Here is a 22,084-nt window from a genome sequence, read left to right as displayed (position 1 = left end):
TACCAACAAAATTCTTCTCAGATATAGAAAAAATGATGCTGAAATTCATATGGAAACACAAGAAACACTGAATAGCTAATACAATCTTAAACAATAAAAAAAGCTGGAGGCATCACAATACCAGCCCTCAAGACATACTACAGGGCAGTTATAATCAAAGCAGCCTTGTACTGGTACAAAAACAGATGGATAGGCCAATGGAATAAAAATGCCAGAAGTCAATCCAAGCATCTGCTACCAACTTACACTATGTTCCTAAAATTGTATATATTAAATGCATTGGCCGGCACCACGGCTCAGTAGGCTAATCCTGCGCCTGTGGCGCCGGCACCCCGGGTTCTAGTTCCAGCTGGGGCACCGGATTCTGTCCCAGTTGCCCCTCTTCCAGGCCAGCTCTCTGCTGTGGCCCGGGAGGGCAGTGGAGGATGGCCCAAGTGCTTGGGCCCTGCACCCCATGGGAGACCAGGAGAAGCACCTGGCTCCTGGCTTCAGATCAGCGCGGTGAGCCAGCCACAGCGGCCATTGAGGGGTGAACCAACAGAAAAAGGAAGACCTTTCTCTCTGTCTCTCTCTCTCACTGTCCACTCTGCCTGTCAAAAAAAAAAAAAATGCATGAAGTTTGTATACCTTAAATAAAAGGTTCCGGGGTGGGGGGGGATTCTTAACCAGTATGCTTAGTGAAATAAGCCAGTTTCTAAAAGACAAATATTGTATGTTTTCTCAGCTATATGACAGTTAATATGTATAGGAATGAAATGGATATTTTGGGATATTACTGTGTTTCTTTTTAAAGATTTTATGTATTTATTTGAGAGGTAGAGTTACAGTGAGAGGGACAGAGAGGTCTTCCATCCGCTGGTTGATTCCCTGATTGGCCGCAACAGCCGGGCCTGGGCAGATCCAAAGCCAGGAGCTAGGAGCTCCTTCCAGGTCTCCCATTCAGGTGCAGGGGCCCAAACAGTTGGGCCACCCTCCAGTGCTTTCCCTCGCCACAGCAGAGAGCCAGATTGGAAGAGGAACTGCCAGGACCAGAACCAGGGCCCTGTGATTGTCATTTTTAATCCTTGTTTATACTTCTGTGAAACTGTGGTCTCCTTTTTACCTGTTGAATATTATGATTAATGGTGAATTAAGCCTGTGAATGTAGAGTAGATTAAAATGATGTCTTTGTAAAAACTGATGAAGAGAAGGGAGGGAGGCAGGGGGTTGAGAGAGAGAGAATGGGAGTGAGGGAAGTGTGGTTGTCTTCTTGGAACGGTACCTGAGGAATGCATGAAATCTGTTCTCTTTATATTAATAAGTTTTTTTTAAAAAGACAATCACTGGGGCCAGTGCTGTGGTGTAGTGGGTAAAGCCACTGCCTGCAGTGCCAGCATCCCATATGGGCACTGGTTCAAGTCCCAGCTGCTCCACTTCCGATCCAGCTCTCTGCTATGGCCTGAAAGCAGTAGATGGCTCAAGTCCTTGGGCTCCTGCACCTGTGTGGGAGACCTTGAGGGAGCTCCTGGCTCCTGGCTTCGGATCTGCTCAGCTCAGCTCCAGCCGTTGTGGCCAATTGGAGAGTTAACCAGCAGATGGAAGACCTCTCTCTCTCTCTGCCTCTTCTCTCTCTGTGTAACTCTGACTTTCAAATAAATAAATAAATAAATCTTTTTTTTTTTTTTACAAAGGCAATCACTTATGTTCCAGCACAAAGCTGTTATCTTTGAAAAGGCTACATGCTCTAAATTAATAACAGTATGCATCTGTTTTGATATAGCAAAACTACTCTATTTCCAAAGTATTCCCATAGTTTTTTCTAGCCCAGAAACTACTAGAACAATAAAAATTGATAAAGTTATCTTCTTCCAACTGGAGAGGATATAGAAGACAATATGATATCTAAGAATGCAGTAGACATTAAATATGGTCCTGTTAAATTTTACAATTTTTAATTTTATAATTTATATTCGTTTATAATTCTTATTCTAAAATAGGAAATATTAAGAAGGTAAATACTGACATATACTTCTATCCCAATGGAGAAAGTATAATAAAACAACTGGCCTAGTACGATGCCAGAGGAAAGCTGGGTTGGGGAAGAGAAAAAAGAAAACAAAGTCTTTTTTGTTGTTGTTGTTAAAGTTTTTTATTTATTTTGAAAGAGTTACATAGATAGAGAAGGAGAGAGAGAGAGAGATCATCCATGTACTGCTTTACTCCCCAGATAGCCACATGGGCCAGGGCTGGGCCGGGCCAAAGCCAGGAGACAGCAGCTTCTTCTAGGTCTCCCACATAGGTACAGGGGCACAAGCACTTGAACTATCTTTCGCTGGTTTCCCAGGCCATCAGCAGGCAGTTGGATCAGAAGCGGAACAGCCAAGACATGAACTGGTGCCCATATGGGATGTCGGCATCATGGGAAGCGGCTTTACCCACTATGCCACAAAGCCAGTCCCAGAAGACAAAGCATTTTTAAAAATAAAAGCTTTTATTCCACATTCATACTGCTATCAAGTATGTACTAATTTGAACTGTAACTTAAAAAAAAAAAAAACTAAAATCCTTCCAAGCCACCTCCCATAAATAAAGCTGCATGTTGGGGAGGAAGTGGATGGTTCTTTATTACTCTTCTTCTAGAAGTACAAAGTTCCTGTTGCTGCACTGAACTGTTTCTGTTTAGGTACTCCATGTGCTTTGTTTTCTGGAATTCTTTTCCCCATTTCTGGTATCTGGAAACAATTTCAGGTGCAAGTAATAGAAATCTTGATTTGTGTTACAAGGATTTTTTTTTTCCTGAAGTAACTGGCAGTCCAAGAAGAGGCTAGGATTTAGGTTTGATTCAGGAACACAAAAAAATTTTTGCCATCCACAGCATCAAATTCATTGTAAGGCTTAATTTCCTTGTGATTATAAGACACTCTGAAAATTTTAAATTAGAACCACCTACTTAGAAAAGGACATGTAGAACATCTCTTTCTCAACAAAGAACCAAGCCTCTCATCAGTCTGATTAGGCCCCATTTAGATCTAGCACCCATCCCAGACCAGTAATAGCTGCCAGAAAAATGTCTTGCCCTGACTGCATTACATTATTCAAGACTAACCTCTGGAAGCAGGGATGGAGGTCTATCTCAGTCACATGAACTGTGAGAAAAGAAGTTTCCTGAACAAAATGAGAATTCTGGTATGAAAACAGGAGTAAAGAGATGTGGAAGGGGTAACCGACAGAGTGCAACACACTTTGCTCTCACTCCTGATAGACGTGATATCTAGCGCCCCAGGTTTTGAACAATTACTAACAGCATGCTTTACTATCCAGGACAGTCCTTATACTTTAGAATAAGTGGTAGTAGCTGTAGAGAAATGGAAAATTTTAAGTGAAGTGAAGGATGCTAAAGAAACTTCCTAACTGAACCCAAGGCTGTGATGTTGACCCATGGTTAAACACACAGGTATTTTGTCCAGCAGGGCTGCTTACAAGCACAGCACAGCAAATATCTGAGCAGTGGATACTGTGCCTAGGTGAAAGTCCTCTACTGTATAGAAAGGCAAGACAAAATTACTAAAAAGTCACAGAAAGTGACTGAGGTCTGGTTATTGTATAAAGGCAGCAAGCAATGCAAGTAACAGACATAGACAACCCCCAAATAGAAAACAGAACCCTGGAAGAACGCAAATAAGCATACTATTTACATTCAGCATTCTTTCCATTGTACCACACTGTCTTCAGCAGTAAAAGGCTAAAGTTTGTCAGCCAGGGTCAGCCAAGAAAGAGTTTTGACTCTCAAATTCATAGAATGGAAGCAATGTTTGCACAATTTAGAGGAAAGGAAGGAAAAGGATTCCTTCAATACCTGTTATTGTCCATGTTTTAGGCAAAACCAAAAGAACATAAGATCAAAAACAAAGCTTTATGCAGGTTTCCAGCCAGACAGTTGAAATGTTGTGTTCTTATTAGGGAGAGTAGGTGGAGATGTAAGTTAATTGGATTTTTCCCTTCCTGAGATGAGGAAAACAACCAAATAGCGATTTCTGCACATATATCATAAAAAGAGATGTTATGAGAAAAGTAGATGATTCACTTGTGCACTATTAGAATTCTTAAAAGGTCTGCTACTTTTGAAATAATTTGCAACAGGGTACAGGATCAAGGTATTTTCATGTATCCTCTTGGTTTTGTTTCCCATGCTGAGGACAACACTAATAATTACACCTGAACCATATATCCGATGACTATGCATAGGAATGTATGTATATGTTTTAAGCTTACTGTTTAGCATATAATTGATAAGCAATTTTAACATTTCTTGCTCCTTACTTAATCTGACCACTGAACTGAATACTGTCACAGCTAAGCTGGCTAACGCACTTTTTTTTTTTTTTAAGGCAGTTTTCTTTCTTTCTTCTTCTTCTTTTTTTTGAAGATTTATTTGTTTACTTGAAAGAGTTACAGAGAGAGGTGGTGAGATAGAGTGAGTGAGCTTCCATCTGTTGGTTCACTCCCTAAATGGCTACAACAGCCGGAGCTGGGCCAGGCTGAAGCCAGGAGCCAGGTGCTTCTTCTGGGTCTCCCACGTGGGTGCAGGGGCCCCAAGCACTTGGGCATCTTCTGCAGCTTTCCCTGGCCATTAGCAGGGAGTTTGATTGGAAGCACAGCAGCTGGAATACAAACTAGTGCCCATATGGGATGCCAGCACCCCAGGCAGTGGCTTTTACCCACTGTGCCACAGCACAAGTCCCTAACATATTCTTTAGTTAAGGGGGCAGGGGCTAACCGAATTAATTGTCTAAAAACCGTGGAGTCTCTGTTCCAAAACAAAACTCATTTTTCACGCAGCAGTGTGGATCAGGCAAGACTGTGTTTTTGACGGGAGCCTTACATTTGTGAGCAGAGAGGTGGTCGATAGAAAATGCTGGAAGGTGCAGACAGAAAAGTGAATTATGAAAGTGGTGAGAGTATCATTGTCCCAAACTGTGGTTTTTCTAGTGTAGTAAGTAGGAAAATATACTAGTATACAAAATTCACCAGAAAGAAGTTATCTGGCATATATAGATTAATAACTTTATATTCATAAATAAAAAATGTTCATCAACAGTCAGGACAATGGCTGATCAAGTGACTGTTTCTCATAGTGCCCATTTCACTTCAACAGGTTTCCTTTTTTTGTGGTTGGTTAGTTGTCACCGATCAGGGAGAATATCTGATATTTGTCCCTTTGGGACTGGCTTAAATCACTCAGCATGATGTTTTCCAGATTCTTCCATTTTGTTGCAAATGACCGGATTTCATTGTTTTTGACTGCTGTATAGTATTCTATGGAGTACATGTCCCATAATTTCTTTATCCAGTCATCTGTTGATGGGCATTTAGGTTGATTCCAGGTCTTACCTATTGTGAATTGAGCTGCAATAAACATTAAGGTGCAGACTGCTTTTTTGTTTGCCAATTTAATTTCCTTTGGGTAAATTCCAAGAAGTGGCATGGCTGGGTTGTATGGTAGGGTTATGTTCAGGTTTCTGAGGAATCTCCAGACTGACTTCCATAGTGGCTTAACCAGTTTGCATTCCCACCAACAGTGGGTTAGTGTCCCTTTTTCCCCACATCCTCTCCAGCATCTATTGTTGGTAGATTTCTGAATGTGAGCCATTCTCACTGGGGTGAGGTGAAACCTCATTGTGGTTTTGATTTGCATTTCTCTGATTGCTAGTGATCTTGAACATTTTTTCATGTGTCTGTTGGCCATTTGGATTTCCTCTTTGGAAAAATGTCTACTGAGGTCCTTGGCCCATCTCTTCAGTGGGTTGTTTGTTTTGATGTTGTGGAGTTTCTTGATTTCTTTGTAGATTCTGGTTATCAACCCTTTATCTGTTGTGTAGTTTGCAAATATTTTTTCCCATTCTGTCAGTTGCCTCTTCACTTTCCTGACGGTTTCTTTTGAAGTACAGAAACTTCTCAATTTGATGCAATCCCAATAGTTAATTTTGGCTTTGACTGCCTGTGCCTCCGGGGTCTTTTCCAAGAAGTCTTTGCCGGTGCCAACATCTTGCAGGGTTTCTCCAATGTTCTCTAATAATTTGATGGTGTCGGGTCATAGATTTAGGTCTTTAATCCATGTTGAGCGGATTTTTGTGTAAGGTGTAAGGTAGGGGTCTTGCTTCATGCTTCTGCACGTGGAAATCCAGTTTTCCCAGCACCATTTATTGAATAGACTGTCCTTGCTCCAGGAATTGGTTTTAGATCCTTGATCAAATATAAGTTGGCTGTAGATGTTTGAGTTGATTTCTGGTGTTTTTAATCTGTTCCATTGGTCTATCCATCTATTTCTGTACCAGCGACTTGATCAGCCATTGTCCTGACTGTTGATGTACAATTTAATACTTTATCCTTTTTAGTATTTTTTTTGTTCTAGTTAATACTACTGGTTGAGCTCTGTAATTAACACATGTTTATTCTTAGATGTTGAAATTTAACTGAAAAGTGATCGCTGTTAAATATAAGAGTGGGAAAAAGAGAGGGAGGAGATGTACAATTTGGGACAGGCTCAATCGGACTTGCCTCAAATGGTGGAGTTAGAAATGTGCCAGGGGATTCCAATACAATCCCTTCAAGATTGCATGTACCAATGCCATCTCACTAGCCCAAGTGATCAATTTCAGTTCACAATCGATGGCTCTGATAGGTCTAAGAATCAAAGGGATCACACAAACAAGACCAGTGTCTGGGAATACTAACTGATAGAATAAAAAAGGGGAGAGAACGATCCAACATGGGAAGCGGGATACACAGCAGACTCATAGAATGGCAGATGTCCTAAACAACACTCTGGCCTCAGAATCAGCCCTTAAGGCATTCTGATTTGGCTGAAGAGCCCATAAGAGTATTTTAGGCATGGAAAGCCAAGACACTCTGGCAAAAAAAAAAAAAAAAAAAAAAAAAAAAACCCTAAATGAAAGATCTCTGCAAGTGAGAGCCCAGTAGAAAGAACGGGCCATCAAAGAAGAAGGTACCTTTCTCTGAAGGGAGGAGAGAACTTCCACTTTGACTATGACCTTGTCTGAATAAGATCGAACTCGGTGAACTCAAAAGGCTTCCATAGCCTTGGCAACTCATGACTAGAGCCTAGGGAGATTTCTGACGCCATAAACAACAGTGTCAAATCGTTAAGTCAACAACAGGAGTCACTGTGTAATTACTCCCCATGTAGGATCTCTGTCCTTAATGTGTTGTCCAATGTGAATTAATGCTATAACTAGTACTCAAACAGTATTTTACACTTTATGTTCTATGTGGTGCAAACTGATGAAATCTTTACTTAATATATACTAAATCAATCTTCTGTATATAAAGAGAATTGAAAATGAATCTTGATGTGAATGGAATGGGAGAGGGAGCGGGAGATGGGAGGGGTGCGGGTGGGAGGGAAGTTATGAGGGGGGGAAGCCATTATAATTCATAAATTGTACTTTGGAAAATTATATTTACTAAATAAAAGTGTTTACAATAAAAAAAGTTAATTTTTAGTATCCTAAGTTCCCTTAACAATTACAATCTCATCCTGTTTTGTTTTCTGACAACTTTCATTTTACAGTTTATCTCCTATGTATTTTATACTAGTGTGCTCTTTCAGAACATGTCAGAGACAATTTCAAAAGAGAGCACATAATACATAGTACAGATTTTTAAAATTAATCATGAATTTATTCCATTCCCATTTGCAAAAAGTCTGAAATAGTTTCCATCAACATTACCCAGAGAGCAAGCTGTAGAGTTCTACCTCACTGTGCAGTGGCTTAGCAGAAAAAGGGGTGGTGCATTATATGGACAATCATAAAAATCAAGACACGAAACTAATAAGCAATAATCTCTAACAATCATTTGCATGATCAGTTCATTAAGAAAAAACACGTCTAAGGCAAGAGAGAAATCAGTACTTCATAAGTGCCAGCATAAATTCCACTTTCTGGAATCATCTTTCTTTCTTTCAACTGAGATAGAAGCATCCATCTCACTTAAGAATTTTAGAGCACAAAGGATCAAGAGCATTTCTTTGGGCCCATATCCTTTTGTGTCTTTTTCTCTCTCTTGACACTCTCAGTCCAGAATTCATATTTTTCTAAAAAAAAAGAGACTAGGTTGAAATTTTACCCCTTTGAAATGTCTTTCACAGGCTGCCTTATAAATCCCTTCATAACTGAAGTGCATTTTCACTTATTTTTAAATGTCTCAGTCCCTAAGGAGCACTATATTCTTTAAGTTATTTTAGTTAGAATTTTATATTTCAGCTTTGCCTAGAGTTAGAATTTCAGATGGCTTAAAAGCATTTTTCAATGTTTTAAAAATAGTGGCCTGTGAGGTATACTCAACCTTCTGAAAGAGATACGCTTTTCAGAAATATGCCTTAAGATCCTCACATTCCTATGTACACTTAAACAATTTCAGAGCATCTTTCTAATAAAAGTTAAATTAACAAGGGTTTCGAAAATTTTCATTTTCAGAGTCTCACCCAGATATGCTGCCATTGAAGTTTTCAAGGGAGTTTAATATTTACAGAAACTTATAAATCCTGACAACCTGGCAGAATTTATCCATTTGAAATTGACTTCTGTATGTTAGATTTTATTCAGCAGAGGACAAGAAGAGGATGAAGCGCTTTAAAGACTTTACACCAAGATTCTGTTCTATCATTTCTGTCCTCCTTAAGTAGTAAGTGTGAGACAGGATTTCTCAGCCTTTGCATTGCTGACATTTTGGGCCAGATCATTTTGTTGGGGGTGGGGGAGTATCCTAGAAATCACAGGATATTAGCAGCGTCCCTGGCTTTCTTTACCCACTAGCTGCCTCTAGAAACCCTCATCTCATCTCTCCCTGACCCCACAACCTCTGACAAACCACAAAATGTCTTCAACATGGCCAAACAGCCCCAGTTGAGAACTGCTGCTCTCTAATACATACTACTTTATACATCATCTAAACTAAGATTCTACTACAATAAGACTCAATCTTTATTTTTGCAAAGGACTTATATAACAACTGCAACCAAAACTTTAAGGCAGTGAAAAACCCATTTTTAGAATATGACCAATTTAAAACTTATAAATGGGTCAGTTTCTGTGCTGTGACGTCTGATATCAACTGCCTCTCAACTACTTTGAAAATAATTTCTCTGTAAACGGCACCACTCGCTTTTCTATGTTTTCTCAATATTTTCTTTTCTCTCTGAAGTTCTTTGCTATACAAATGGATATCTTCCTCTCTGTCTGATGAATCAGCTACAGCACTACTCTTTTCTCTTTTGCTCTCTTCACACCTCTGCAAAAAGTTGCTTTCGACCTTAGTTAAGACAGAAGAAAGAGAATCAAGGGTAACCAGTTCCTCCTCCAAACTTAATGCCAAATGACTAATTAGGAAATCCTCATGTTCTGATTTTAAATTTCTGAAGAAACTGTTTACAGGGAGAACTTGGATGAGATCATGAAGGCACTGGAACAAAACTGTTTGATTCCTGGAATAAAAAAAAAAACCAAACCAAACATAATATTATAAAGAGCATGACAGCACAAAGCAGTCACATTCAACATACTGCAGTAATTGATATTCACTTATAAATAGTATTAATGAATAGAACCAATAATGCATTAATCACTGACAGATTTCAGACTATAGTAATCAAATATGCATATCCTATACCAAGTTAGAGAATATTAATCAGGTTTCCGATTTAATTTTTTTGATTTAAGGAATACAAACTTCATGCATTTAATATATACAAATTTGGGAGCATTTAATCTTTTGGCTAAGTAATAAGATGAGTATAACAGTTTTTAGAACATCACTGTAGAGGAAAGGTAAAGAGAAATCCTAAGTAGGTCCTTTAAAAAAAAAAAAAAAAAGAAACCAAAAACAACCCTAAGATTAAAATAGAGACCTTCAGTTTCTAAATGAAGCCATACCTGTCTGTTCATACTCCAGCAGACCACTGCTCTGACTCTGACATGTCCCAAATAGCACAGTGGGGATCACTGCTGGACCATGCACTCACCACACTCATACACACTAACTTCACTGGATCAAATTCCAGTTTGACGGGCATTACCTGGAGTAGACAATTAAAATCCCTTCAAATGGTGACTTTTGTTTCCAGCTGAAGAGTGTCCCATAGAAACTTCCTGGCCTTTTACAAAAGCACGTTTCTGGAAATTCTTTGATTACTTCACAATGCATGTGTTCTAGGAGCCACACCTTCACAGCATTCAGGACATAGTTGGGTGATGTGATTTGAAAACAAGACTTGTGCAATGTTGTAAGAAGTGCAAAAAGATCTTCCATGTGTTCTACAAGAAAAACATGTCAAAAGCTGTACCATGAAAAACTCTGTCCATTTTCAAATATACAGAATCCTGAACATTTTATGATTTAATTAAGAATATGATTGAAAAAGGACAAACAAGAATTACCTATAGGTTTCTTCTTTGGAAGTGTCATCAAGTATTTCCCACTCAAAAGATCTTCTAGACTCAAGAAAACTCTGCCACACGGAATATAATGATCTTCAGGGTAGTTACCATTTTTTCTTCCTCTAATTTGTAGCACCACAATACAACAAAATTTATGGAATGCTAAAAGTGGTGAAAGAGATGTGACAGCAGTAACCAGCTGTATACTGTCTTTCTTAGGTGGTTTTTCAGAAACAGATTTTTCTTCTTGCTGACTATAAAGAGTCAACTTGACCCTTTTTGCATCTGATCCTATTTGGTATGGTATCAAGTGTGGTGCTGCACAAGACTCTGTACTCAACTTAATCACCTTATTCTGACACTTAATAGGCCGAAAGCTGGAACTATGGGCTTGATCCATTAGCAGAGATACAGTCACATCATTCAAGGACCTGTAAAAAAATTCAGAGTTTGGTTTAGTCTAAAAGCTAGTTTTTTCCAAAACCATATAGATGACTAAATGGCATACAAATAAACAAACAATAATTTGTTTATAATAATAAACAACAAATAATTCTTATTCTCTCCCTTCCTAGGAAATATCATTCAAATGTAAAATATATCAGAGAATAAAAAGTAAAAGCAAAGATATGTAAATATGCCTGATCAAACTTAAGCAAACCCAACCCAGCAGTGTACCAACATGATGTAATGAATTTGGATTTACCCTGGGAATGCAACCGCTTTTATAATAGAAAACCCATTAATGTAACTCACCCCATTAAAGAAGAAAAACCCATGATTGACCAACAGAAAACAGCTTAGAAATGCAGTGAAATAAAAGAATAAATTAATGTCTCAAAAGCACTAGATAGCATGGATTCCTTACTGTGTTACGTTGTCTGTCTCTCTAGTACAAGGCACTACCTGGTTTCTCTCTGTTTGCACATCTGTGGTTCAGATGTAGTTGCTGTAGTGCTGATGAGAGTATTTTTCCTGTTTGGCTGAAAAGCTCTGACAGGCTACAGATAGCACCGACATTACTCTCCTATCCATGATTTCTATAGCCCCAAAGAAAATCTTCCATTATCAGAGTGAGACACTTTATCATTTAACTGAATTTCCACCTCTCCCCTTTAGCCAAGTCACTAAATGTTCCTTATACTTCCAAATGTTCAGATTGGAAAGTTCTGTGTTCTGCTTATCTCTACCCTGAGACTAGAGCATCTTGACTTTGTAAACCTCATCCTCTTCATATCATTACCTAACGTCTAAACACGTGGCTTGTGGTGAGGTCTATCGGCCAGCACTGTCCTAGAAAATTAAAATAGTGTTGTGATGTTAGATTTACTTACGCCCTCAAGGAAGATGTGGCCTTCACTCCAACAACCAAGCTATCATCCATTACACGGTACCATATTTCCTCGACTAGCTGTTCTGAATCTTGAAAACTGTCTGATAACTTCGTATCCAAGGTAGGGACACAGTTTTCTTCTTCACCCCAAAGAGGGACAAGATTAGCCTTACAGAAAAGAATGTTTAAACTGAGTATAAAAATGTAGAAAACATAGCAAAACCAAAAAAATCATGTAACTCAGCTTTTGGCCAGACTTCATAAACATTTTCAAATGATGGAATGTCTAACACAGAGCCAGCAGTGATATAAACTTGGCATCCATTTTGAAAAATAATCTAACCATAGTGACCAATCTGTTTATCAATGACTTGTATCAAGACTATATTGTAAACTTTTGTGCAACTAAAACTAATTAGATTATCCCTAGGCTGCTTATAGGCTATTGCAAAAATTTTAATCCTGCTTTTGTGCAATATTTAGTTTTATGTATTTGACAGGAAAGGAAAATAAGCTCCCATTCATTGTTTCACTCCCAACATGCCCATCAACAGATGAGGCTGGACCAGGGCCAGAGTTAGGAGCCTGGAACGCCATCCATGTCTCCCATGTGAGTGGTAGGAATGCAATTAGTTGAGCCACCACCTGCTGCTTCTCAAGGTCCACATTAGCAGGAAGCTGGAGAAAGGAGATGGAGCCAGGCACCAAGTATAGGCACTCTGATATGGGACAACGGCACCTTAACCAGTGTCTTAACTGCTAGGCTAAATGTCCATGCCTAAAACTTAAAATTCAGGCCATACTCACTCATTTCTACACCATATGCATTTATAAGAACAACAGAAATAGCAGCAAGAGATGCAGTAGTAACTCTCACACTAATCCTAGGACTGTAGGTTAGTAATTTTATTACACACATCTTAGAAATGAGAAAAATGAAGCACAAGGAAGTTGAGTTAAACTTGCCCAAGGTCATAAAGCTGGCATCCGAACTGAAGCAATTCAATCCAAAGCCCATGCTCTATCTATCTATCTCAGTCTTTATACTCTACTCTCTCTATATATGCTAATTACGGAAAAGATATACGTGAACAATTTACACAATACTAGACTAACATGTTCCTAGGAATCTGCCACTTTTGCCAGTGGCTGTGACATCTGGGGTGGCTATTCATCTGAAACTTCAGGAAATTTTTATGGTCTGCTAGGTTTGCCTTCAAAGTTAACAATGTGCATATAAATGAGCCAAAACTGGGATCTTGCAAAATAGTGGTTTCAATGGATTAATTTCTAAACACTCCTTCCTGTTTCTTTTTTTTAAAGCTTTTATTTAATGAATATAAATTTCCAAAGTACAGCTTATGGATTACAATGGCTTCCCCACCCCTACATAACTTCCCTCCCACCCGCAACCCTCCCCTTTCCTGCTCTCTCTCTCCTTCCATTCACATCAAGATTCATTTTCAATTCTCTTTATATACAGAAAATCAGTTTAGTATATATAAAGTAAAGATTTCAACAGTTTGCCCCCCATATAGCAACACCAAGTGAAAAATACTGTTGGAGTACTAGTTATAGCATTAAATCACAGTGTACAGCACATTAATGACAGAGATCCTACATGATTTTTTTTTAAAAAAAATTGATTACGGCTGGCACCGTGGCTCAACAGGCTAATCCTCCACCTTGCGGCGCCGGCACACCGGGTTCTAGTCCCGCTCGGGGAGCCGGACTCTGTTCCGGTTGCCCCTCTTCCAGGCCAGCTCTCTGCTGTGGCCTGGGAGTGCAGTGGAGGATGGCGCAAGTGCTTGGGCCCGGCACCCCATGGGAGACCAGGATAAGCACCTGGCTCCTGCCTTCGGATCAGCGCGGTGCGCCGGCCGCAGCACGCCGGCTGCGGCGGCCACTGGAGGGTGAACCAACAGCAAAAGGAAGACCTCTCTGTCTCTCTCACTATCCACTCTGCCTGCCAAAAATAAAAATTTTAAAAATTGATTAATTTTCTATGTAATTTCCAATTTAACACCAAGGTTTTTTTTTTTTCATTTTCAATTATCTTTATATACAGGAGATCGATTCAGTATATACTAAGATTTCATCAGTTTGCACCCACACAGAAACACAAAGTGTAAAAATACTGTTTCAGTACTAGCTATATCATTACTTCACATTGGACAACCCATTAAGGACAGATCCCACATGGGACGTAATACTGGCAAAATTATTGAGATGAACTGGGGAAGGGAAATGGGGAGACTTAATTTTTTTGACAGGGAGAGAGAGAGGTGGCTCTCTCCTCAAATGCCTGAAAATGTTGGGATTAAGCCAGGCTGAAGCCAGGAACTGGGAACGTAATCCAGGCCTTCCATACAGGCGGCAGGAACCCAACTAACTGAGCCATTCCTGCTGCCTCCCAGGGTGCACATTAGTGAGAAGCTAGAGTTGGGAACCAGAGCTATGTACAAAAGCCAGGCACTCAAGCACAGGTGTCCCAGCAGGCATCTTAACAGTTGGGCAAAATGCACGCCAGAGGACACTTAATTTTAATAATCTTAATGAGGTTTCCCAGGAAATTCAAATAGTAATACAGAAATACGATATGTTGATTTTTTTAATAGAAACAGGATGATAACTTGGACCAAAGCTCTCACACTGCTCAGACTGAAATACAGATACAAGGCATAGACAACAATGGTCAGTCCAGAAGGAAGTCGGAGCTAGGCACTAACGTGACTTGAGGGAATAAAATCTAACACTAATTTTCTCTATGCCCAGCTTGCCTTCACTTATTTATAATTTTTCTATGCTGCGTCTTTTCCTACATGGAATTAATGTGCATATATACTACTTTTTTGTAAAGTGTGAACAATTTTTGCCACCTTTCCATATTACTGTACTGGCATAAGTAACTGGAAGGTACCTGAAGAAGTTCTTATGATAATCGGCCACAAAGAAAAAGAGAGCCAAATTCTAAGAAGCAGATAGATGAAAATAGTAGCACAAATAATAGCACTTTAGGAACATCTACTAGAGGAATAAATATCCTTAGAAATGAATAATGCAACAGACTAAAAGAACAATTACTATATTAATGATAAAATTGTGTCATCACCAATACAAGTTTAAATAATGTTCAACATATTCTATTTAAAAAGTCAGAAAATATACAAACCATACAAATAAAAACGTTAAGTTCCTGATAACTGAGATTTAATTTAATTAACTGAGGCTTAAGACCTTATAAAATTATATGCAAACTTATAAAATATTGACTTGTCAAATATTTTTCAATGTTATAAAGGTCTACCAATACAATCCCTGCCACTTTTCTTCTTGATCCACTGAGCAGCATTTTCTGATACATTACAATTTAAGTAACTCAATACCTTTCAAATTTTCTTTAAAAAAAAAGATTTGTTTTTATTTATTTGAAAGGCAGAGTTACAGAGAGAAAGAGAGACAAAGAATTCAAGAGAGATCTTTCATCTGCTGTTTCACTCCCCAGATGGCCACAACAGCCAGGGCCATGCCAGAATGAAGCCAGGAGCTCCAACCTTCTTTCAGGTCTCCCATGTGGTTGCAGGGGTCCAAGGACTTGGGCTATCTTTTGCTGCTTTCCCAGGCACATTAGCAGGGAGCTGGATTGGAAGTGGAGCAGCCGGGACTCAAATCAGTGCCCCTATAGGGTGCCAGTATCACAGGCAGCAGCTCAACCCACTACACCACGTTGGCCTTTGCAGATTTTCAATTCATAACATGACAACATGGTCATGCGATAACTTTACCTCCTCTGTAATTGGTGTATTATCATCTTTGTCTTGAAACACATTCATTAACGCTTTGAACGACTGTGAAATAATTTTTTCCTTAAGCAAGAGATGCTTCTGTAATTCCTGAATATAAGCTAATCCAACCTATAAAGAAAGAAAAATTTTAGTTGCCAGAGATACGATTTCAAAAGAAACCAGACATACCATTAATTTAGGAAGAACTTTCTACAAATGTGCTTATCAATTCATTTTCTTTTTTTTCTTTTTTTTTGACAGGCAGAGTGGACAGTGAGAGAGAGAGAGACAAAGAGAAAGGTCTTCCTTTGCCATTGGTTCACTCTCCAATGGCTGCTGCGGCCGGCGCACCGCGCTGATCTGAAGGCAGGAGCCAGGTGCTTATCCTGGTCTCCCACGGGGTACAGGGCCCAAGCACTTGGGCCATCCTCCACTGCACTCCCTGGCCACAGCAGAGAACTGGCATGGAAGAGGGGCAACCGGGACAGAATCCAGTGTCCCGACCGGGAGTAGAACCCGGTGTGCCAGCACCGCAAGGTGGAGGATTAGCCTATTGAGCCGCGGCGCCAGCCTATCAATTCATTTTCTTATAGAAAAGTAGAAAATACTTCTTAAGGTAAAACTGTTTTATTTCATAGATTTTAAATCTCTAATTAAAAAAATGTAATTTTTCCAAAAGAAAATACAAATAACAGCAATACAGAGATTATATATGAAACTGAGAGAATATCAGCACATTAGGATCCCTTTCACTACTAAGTCATTAAGTAACTGAATAAAAATTATGGATGAATAAAATTATGATTAAAAATCAAGGGCTGCAAACACTCTCATACCTCCCCCCAATACAAAAAAAACCTCTTTCTTATATAAATATTTTCTGTTTCCAAAATAAAACACTAACATAAGACATTATCATGAATAAAAATGAATACTTTTGATAGCTTAAAATCCTGTTTGTGTAACCTTTTATAAAAAATTTAAAAGTAACACACAATGACCCCCCAAAACTGTCATACATGTTTTTGTGCTGATAAACTCAGCAGTAGGATACACACTACTGTAAACTGAAAAAAAAAAATATGGTATTTTGGCTCTGAACTGGGCAGAGAGCAATGCATTCCCTTTATTATATCATGTAAACAGATCTCGGCACTAAGGATGAAACATTCATGGAATGTTTTTTGCTACTGAAAATTTAAAGAGTTGCTTCAGTAATTGAAAATGAAACTCGATAAAGGGCAGGATGGGAGAGGGAGAGGGGAGGGCCACGGGAGGGAGGGAGGTTGGAGGTGGGGAAGCCACAACAATACAAAAGTTGTATTTTGTAAATTCACATTTATGAAATAAAAAAGAAAAAGAAAAAAAATAGAGTTGCTTCATTGATAATTTTTTTCATTTCAGATGGATATCTGAGGCTGTTGAAGTATTAATCTTTTAATAAAACATGTTTTTCTGTGTTTAAAAAACAAAATGTACCTCTTTTTTGAATTCCTTTTATTGAAACTAAATTTTAAGGCAAGTGAATTCTTTTTCTTTATTTCATGAACTGAAGTTGAAGGGTAAAGACTGAATTCTTTATCTTCATCATACAAAGCATGGAAAATGTCTAGCTAATATTTTAAAACTTACGCTGACTTAGTTCTTCACTTTTTAGGTACCCAGTCCTATTTGCATACCCAATAGATTGTGACTGGTTACCTTTTCAGAACTGTTCCAGGTACCAGTTAAGGAATGGTTTGTCCCTCCTCCCTACCAACAAAAAACCCACCCATCCGAAATCAAATACAGGAGCATGGCCTGACATCGACGCTTGCGTTGTGCTTCTTTATTGTGATCTCTGTCATACACAGAGAAGAGTGTACAACCCCGAAAAAACAGCTTCCAGATGAATGATGAAGCCAAGAGCCTCCTATCCACATACAGGTGAAAATGTAGCACAGCAGGAGCTGCCCTGTGGCCCTGGAGGTACCTACCTGCCCTTTGTTTCTAAAAATTTCAAAAGGCTTCCATAGCCTAGACAGCTCATGTCAAGAGCCTCGGTGGTCACTGTTGTCATACATAAGAGTGTTAATTGTTAAATTGACAACAGGAGTCACTGTACACTAACTCGCCATGCAGGACCTCTGCCCTCAATGAGCTGTATTATGAGAGTTAACCATAAAACTAGTGTTCAGTTTTGTGCGTGTGTGTGCAAATTGTTGAAATTTTTACTTAGTATAGAGTTGGTCTTCTGTGTACAAAGTTAATTGAAAATGAATCCTAATGGAGAACGGGACTGGCAAGGGGAAAGGGAGGAGGATGGGGGTGGGAGTGGGGGTGGGAGGGTGGGTATGGTGGGAAGAGTAACTCTATTCCTAAAGTTGTACTTACAAAATTTGTATTCCTTAAAAATAAATTTTAAAAAATGTAATTTAAGGTAAACAAACTTCATGTACTTCATATATATAGATTTAGGAACAGTGATACTTCCCACCCTCCATTCCCTCCCTTCCTCCTCCTACCTCCCCTATTCCCACTCTTAATTTTTACAAAGATCTATTTTCAGTTTTTTATACTGCTAAGATTAACCCTGTACTAAGTAAAGAGCTCAATAAACAGTAAGAAAAAAAAAACACTGTTCCTCAAGTCAAGAGAAGGACTGTAAACAATCATTGAATCTCAAAATGTCAATTTCACTCCTGTGTGTTTTTTGTACTCTATTAGTTACTACAAATCAGGGAAAATATATGGTGTTTGTACTTTGGGGACTGGCTTATTTCAACAAGTATAATGGTTTCCAGTTGTATCCATTTTTTTTTTTTTGCAGGATTTCACTCTTTTTTATGGCTGAGTAGTATTCCGTATACCATAATTTCTTTATCCAGTCATCACTTGATGGACATCTGGGTTGATTCCATATCTTAGCTATTTTGAATCGAACTGTAATAAACACTTGGGTACAGATAATTGGTTCATATGCTGCTTTCAGTTCATTTCGGTAAATTACCAGGAGTGAAATTGCTGAGTCATATCTATTTTCAGCTTTCTGAGGAATCTCCATAAGGTCCTACACTACCCTGACCTTTAAAAATAACTGCCTGGCAGGAGGCAGTGTTGTGGTACAGTGGGTTAACCTGCCACCTCTAACAGGGGCATCCCATAAGAGCCCTGGTTCAAGTCCTGGCTGCTCTATTTCCAATCCAGCTGCCTGCTAATATGCCTGGGAAAGCAGCAGAGGATGGCCCAAGGAACTGGGCCCCTGCACCCATGTAGGAGACCGAGATGAGGCTCCTGGCTCCTGGATTGGTGAGGCCATTTTGGGGAGGGAACTAGTAGATGGAAAATCTCTATCTCTCCCTCTCTGTGTAACTCACTTTCATATATACAAATGAATCTTAAAAATAAATAACTTGCTTGTTTGTCTTCAAAGTTTTACCACCTTAGAATGGATTCCTAAGGAATAGTTAGCATTTTGTTTGTTTTCAATCTTTTGGAACCACTGGGTATGCACTAGGTTTTAGAGAAGTCTATTCCTTTCCTTGCCCTCCCAGTATCCCATCTTATGGCTACAATTTACTTCTCTCTTACTCTGTTGATGGCATTTAGGTTATGCCTACTTGTAAAGTATTACAGTGGCCTGCTGCTATGAGCGTGTACATGTGCAAAAGTTTCTCTAAGGTCCTTGTCTCCTCATTTCCCCTCCAACAACTAATTGAAAAAAAAATTCATGAGAAAATGGACAGAGAAATGGACTGCAAGTCACTTAACCTTCCAGGCTCTCCATTGGTTTCCTCAAATTTAAAATGGGAGGGAAGGAGGAGGGAAAGGAATATCATTATATTTTTAGAATTCTGTCTATAAACCATAATGAATCTGTTAAAAAGTAATTAAAATTTAAAATTAAAATAAATAAGTAAATAAAATGGGAGGAAAGGGAGCCCAGCGTTGTGTTACAGTGGGTGAAGCCACTGCCTGCAGCACCAGCATCCTACCTCAGTGCCCACTGATGTCCCGGCTGTTGCACCTCCTACCCAACTCCCTGCTTATGTGCCTGGGAAAGTAGCAGAAGATGGCCCAAGTGCTTGAGCTGCTGCACCCACGTGGGAGACCCACATGAAGCTCCTGGCTTTGGCCTGGCCCAGCCCAGACCGTTGGGACCATATGGGGAGTGAACCAGCAGAGAAAAGATCTCTCTGTCTCTCCCTCTCTCTATTAACTCTGCCTTTAACATAAATAGGTAAGTCTTTAAGAAATAATTAACAGGGCTGCCTGCAATGCTGCCATCCCATATGGGCGCTGGTTTGAGTCCAGGCTGCTCCACTTCCGATCCAGCTCTCTTGCTATGGTCTGGGAAAGCAGTAGAAGATGGCCCAAGTCCTCCAGCCCCTACACCCGTGTGGGAGACCTGGAAGAAATTCCTGGCTCCTGGCTTCAGATCGGTGCAGCTCCAGCCATTGCAGCCACCTGGAGAGTGAATCATCGGATTAAAGACCTCTCTCTCTCTCTGCCTCTCTGTCTCCGCCTTTCACACAAATAAATAAAACTTTAAAAAAATTAAAATAGGGGCCAGAGTTGTGGTGTAGTAGGTAAAGCTGCCACCTGCAGTGCCGGCATCTCATATGGGCACTGGTTCAAGTCCCAGCTGCTCCATTTCCAATCCAGCTCTCTGCTATGGCCTGGGAAAGCAGTGAAGATGGCACAAGTCCTTGGGCCCCTGCACCCACATGGGAGACCTGGAAGAAGCTCCTGGCTCTTGGCTCCTGGCTCCTGGCTTTGGATCAGCACAGCTCTGGCCATTGAGGCCATTTGGGGAGTGAACCAGCAGATGGTTCTCTGCCTCACCTCTCTCTCTGCCTCACCTTCTCTCTCTTTGTGACTCTGACTTTCAAATAAATAAAGAAATAAATCTTTTTAAAAAATAAATAAATAATAATTAACAAAACAAATACAATGGAAGAAGGTAGACTTGTTAGCCTCCAAAGGGCCCTGAAGCACTTAATTGTCCACATTGAGAATTACCGCTAACAGGTAATGCATAAAACAAAGCAGATGCTCACCTCTCAGTTTCCATCTCCATTCTTCCTGCCTTCCCTTTATGTTCTTTAAAACCTTTCAGATTTTTCTTCTTTGTGTTACCTTTTTGATAATTTTTAACATATTCCAACTCACTAATTTATTCTGCATCTCTTTCATCTCTGAGATAACCACTGAAGTCATCTGTTAAGTTTTTTAAATTCCATGTTTTTAGTTGACAGAAGTGCAATGTGATTATTTTCTGTGAAGAATTACTCACGATGCCTTCTTTCTGTGCTTAGTCATTCTGTGGGCGACAGAATGAAACTTTGAGATTTTTATGTGACCCAGGATAAATGTGTGTTTACAGGGAGGATTTTATGTTATTTCTGCCAGGTGCCTGGGGCACATGGCTGTAGGTTCTTGTCCACACTCCTAGGGCATTGGTCTTGTGCTTATTTCTCTGGGTTCCTGCCTTGAAAATTTGGCTTGATAAGTTACTCTTATATTGTCTGGTTTCTGAAGATTTTCAGAAAATATTTAACCTATCATTGCATTTTTAATCAAGAGGGTTGGTCCTGCTTCATAAATTAAACCTTTCACAAAGTCATGTTTTCATAAATTAAACTATTTTGGCATCATTTCTAAATCACTATAAAGATAAACCTTATTCTTTTTGACACCTGGACAGTACTCCATGATTTAGGTATATCATAATTTATTTACCATACTCCTAATGATGAGTATTTGGAGTCTGACCAACACTGTTGTTTATAAGCACTACATAAATATTCTGGTAAAAACATGTGCATCCTTAAAGCTGGATGTACAAGAGCAAAAAGACATGTACAATTCACATTTTAATAACGATAATAAGTTTTCCTTTGAGAAGTCTGGGCTATTATATGTATTCAACTATATTATAAAAGAATGCACATTTATATAAACGACATTAATCCTCTGTCATGTGTTACAGTATCTTTTTCCACAATTTGTCTTTTTATTCAGGGTACAGAAGTTTTTTTTTTTTTTAAAGATTTATTTATTTATTTGACAGGTAACTGACAGTGAGAGAGAGAAACAGAGAGACAGGTCTTCCCTCCGTTGGTTCACCCCCAAAATGGCCGCTACGGCAGGCGCGCTGCGCCAATCCGAAGCCAGGAGCCAGGTGCAGGGCCCAAGCACTTGGGCCATCCTCCACTGCCCTCCCGAGCCAGAGCAGAGAGCTGGACTGGAAGAGGAGCAACCGGGACTAGAACCCAGAGCCCATATGGGATGCCAGCGCCACAGGTGGAGGATTAACCAAGTGAGTCATGGCACCAGCCCCCAGAAGTTGTTAATATAATGACATTTTCAAAAAGTTCACTGAAAATGGAATTAAGAGAAATCTACTTTGGTCAAACACATTTGAAACCCATGTATACCTTTTTTATAATGTGCATTTCCATGAACCTCTTAAAGACTCCTTATATATATGATCTAAAAAACTTTTTCAGCAGGGCTAGCATTGTGGCATAGCAGGTTAAGCCACCACT

General features: G+C 39.4%; 1 protein-coding gene across 9 annotated transcripts in view; it reads right to left on the bottom strand.

The window, feature by feature from the left end:
• FANCB (FA complementation group B) overlaps nucleotides 1–22,084 on the bottom strand; it is a 209,929-nt gene that overhangs the window by 168,445 nt on the left and 19,400 nt on the right. For 5 of the 9 annotated variants that reach the window (XR_009865031.1, XM_062183516.1, XM_062183519.1 and 2 more), the window contains exons 5-8: nucleotides 15,555–15,683; nucleotides 11,771–11,937; nucleotides 10,437–10,867; nucleotides 10,076–10,313 (exon numbers count right to left, since the gene is read on the bottom strand). Coding sequence is in view for 8 of the 9 variants with exons in the window: in XM_062183516.1 (XP_062039500.1) it covers nucleotides 10,076–10,313; nucleotides 10,437–10,867; nucleotides 11,771–11,937; nucleotides 15,555–15,683 (965 nt within the window). In the remaining variant the exon portion in view is untranslated. Of the gene's footprint in view, nucleotides 1–7,431; nucleotides 9,485–10,075; nucleotides 10,314–10,436; nucleotides 10,868–11,770; nucleotides 11,938–15,554; nucleotides 15,684–22,084 lie in introns of those variants that run through there. The other 4 variants (XM_062183514.1, XM_062183513.1, XM_062183512.1 and 1 more) reach the window with 2 other exon arrangements.

Source organism: Lepus europaeus, chromosome X (assembly GCF_033115175.1).
Source record: "Lepus europaeus isolate LE1 chromosome X, mLepTim1.pri, whole genome shotgun sequence".
In the NCBI taxonomy this organism is placed as follows: Eukaryota; Metazoa; Chordata; class Mammalia; order Lagomorpha; family Leporidae; genus Lepus; species Lepus europaeus.
This window is presented reverse-complemented; position numbering and strand designations above follow the sequence as displayed.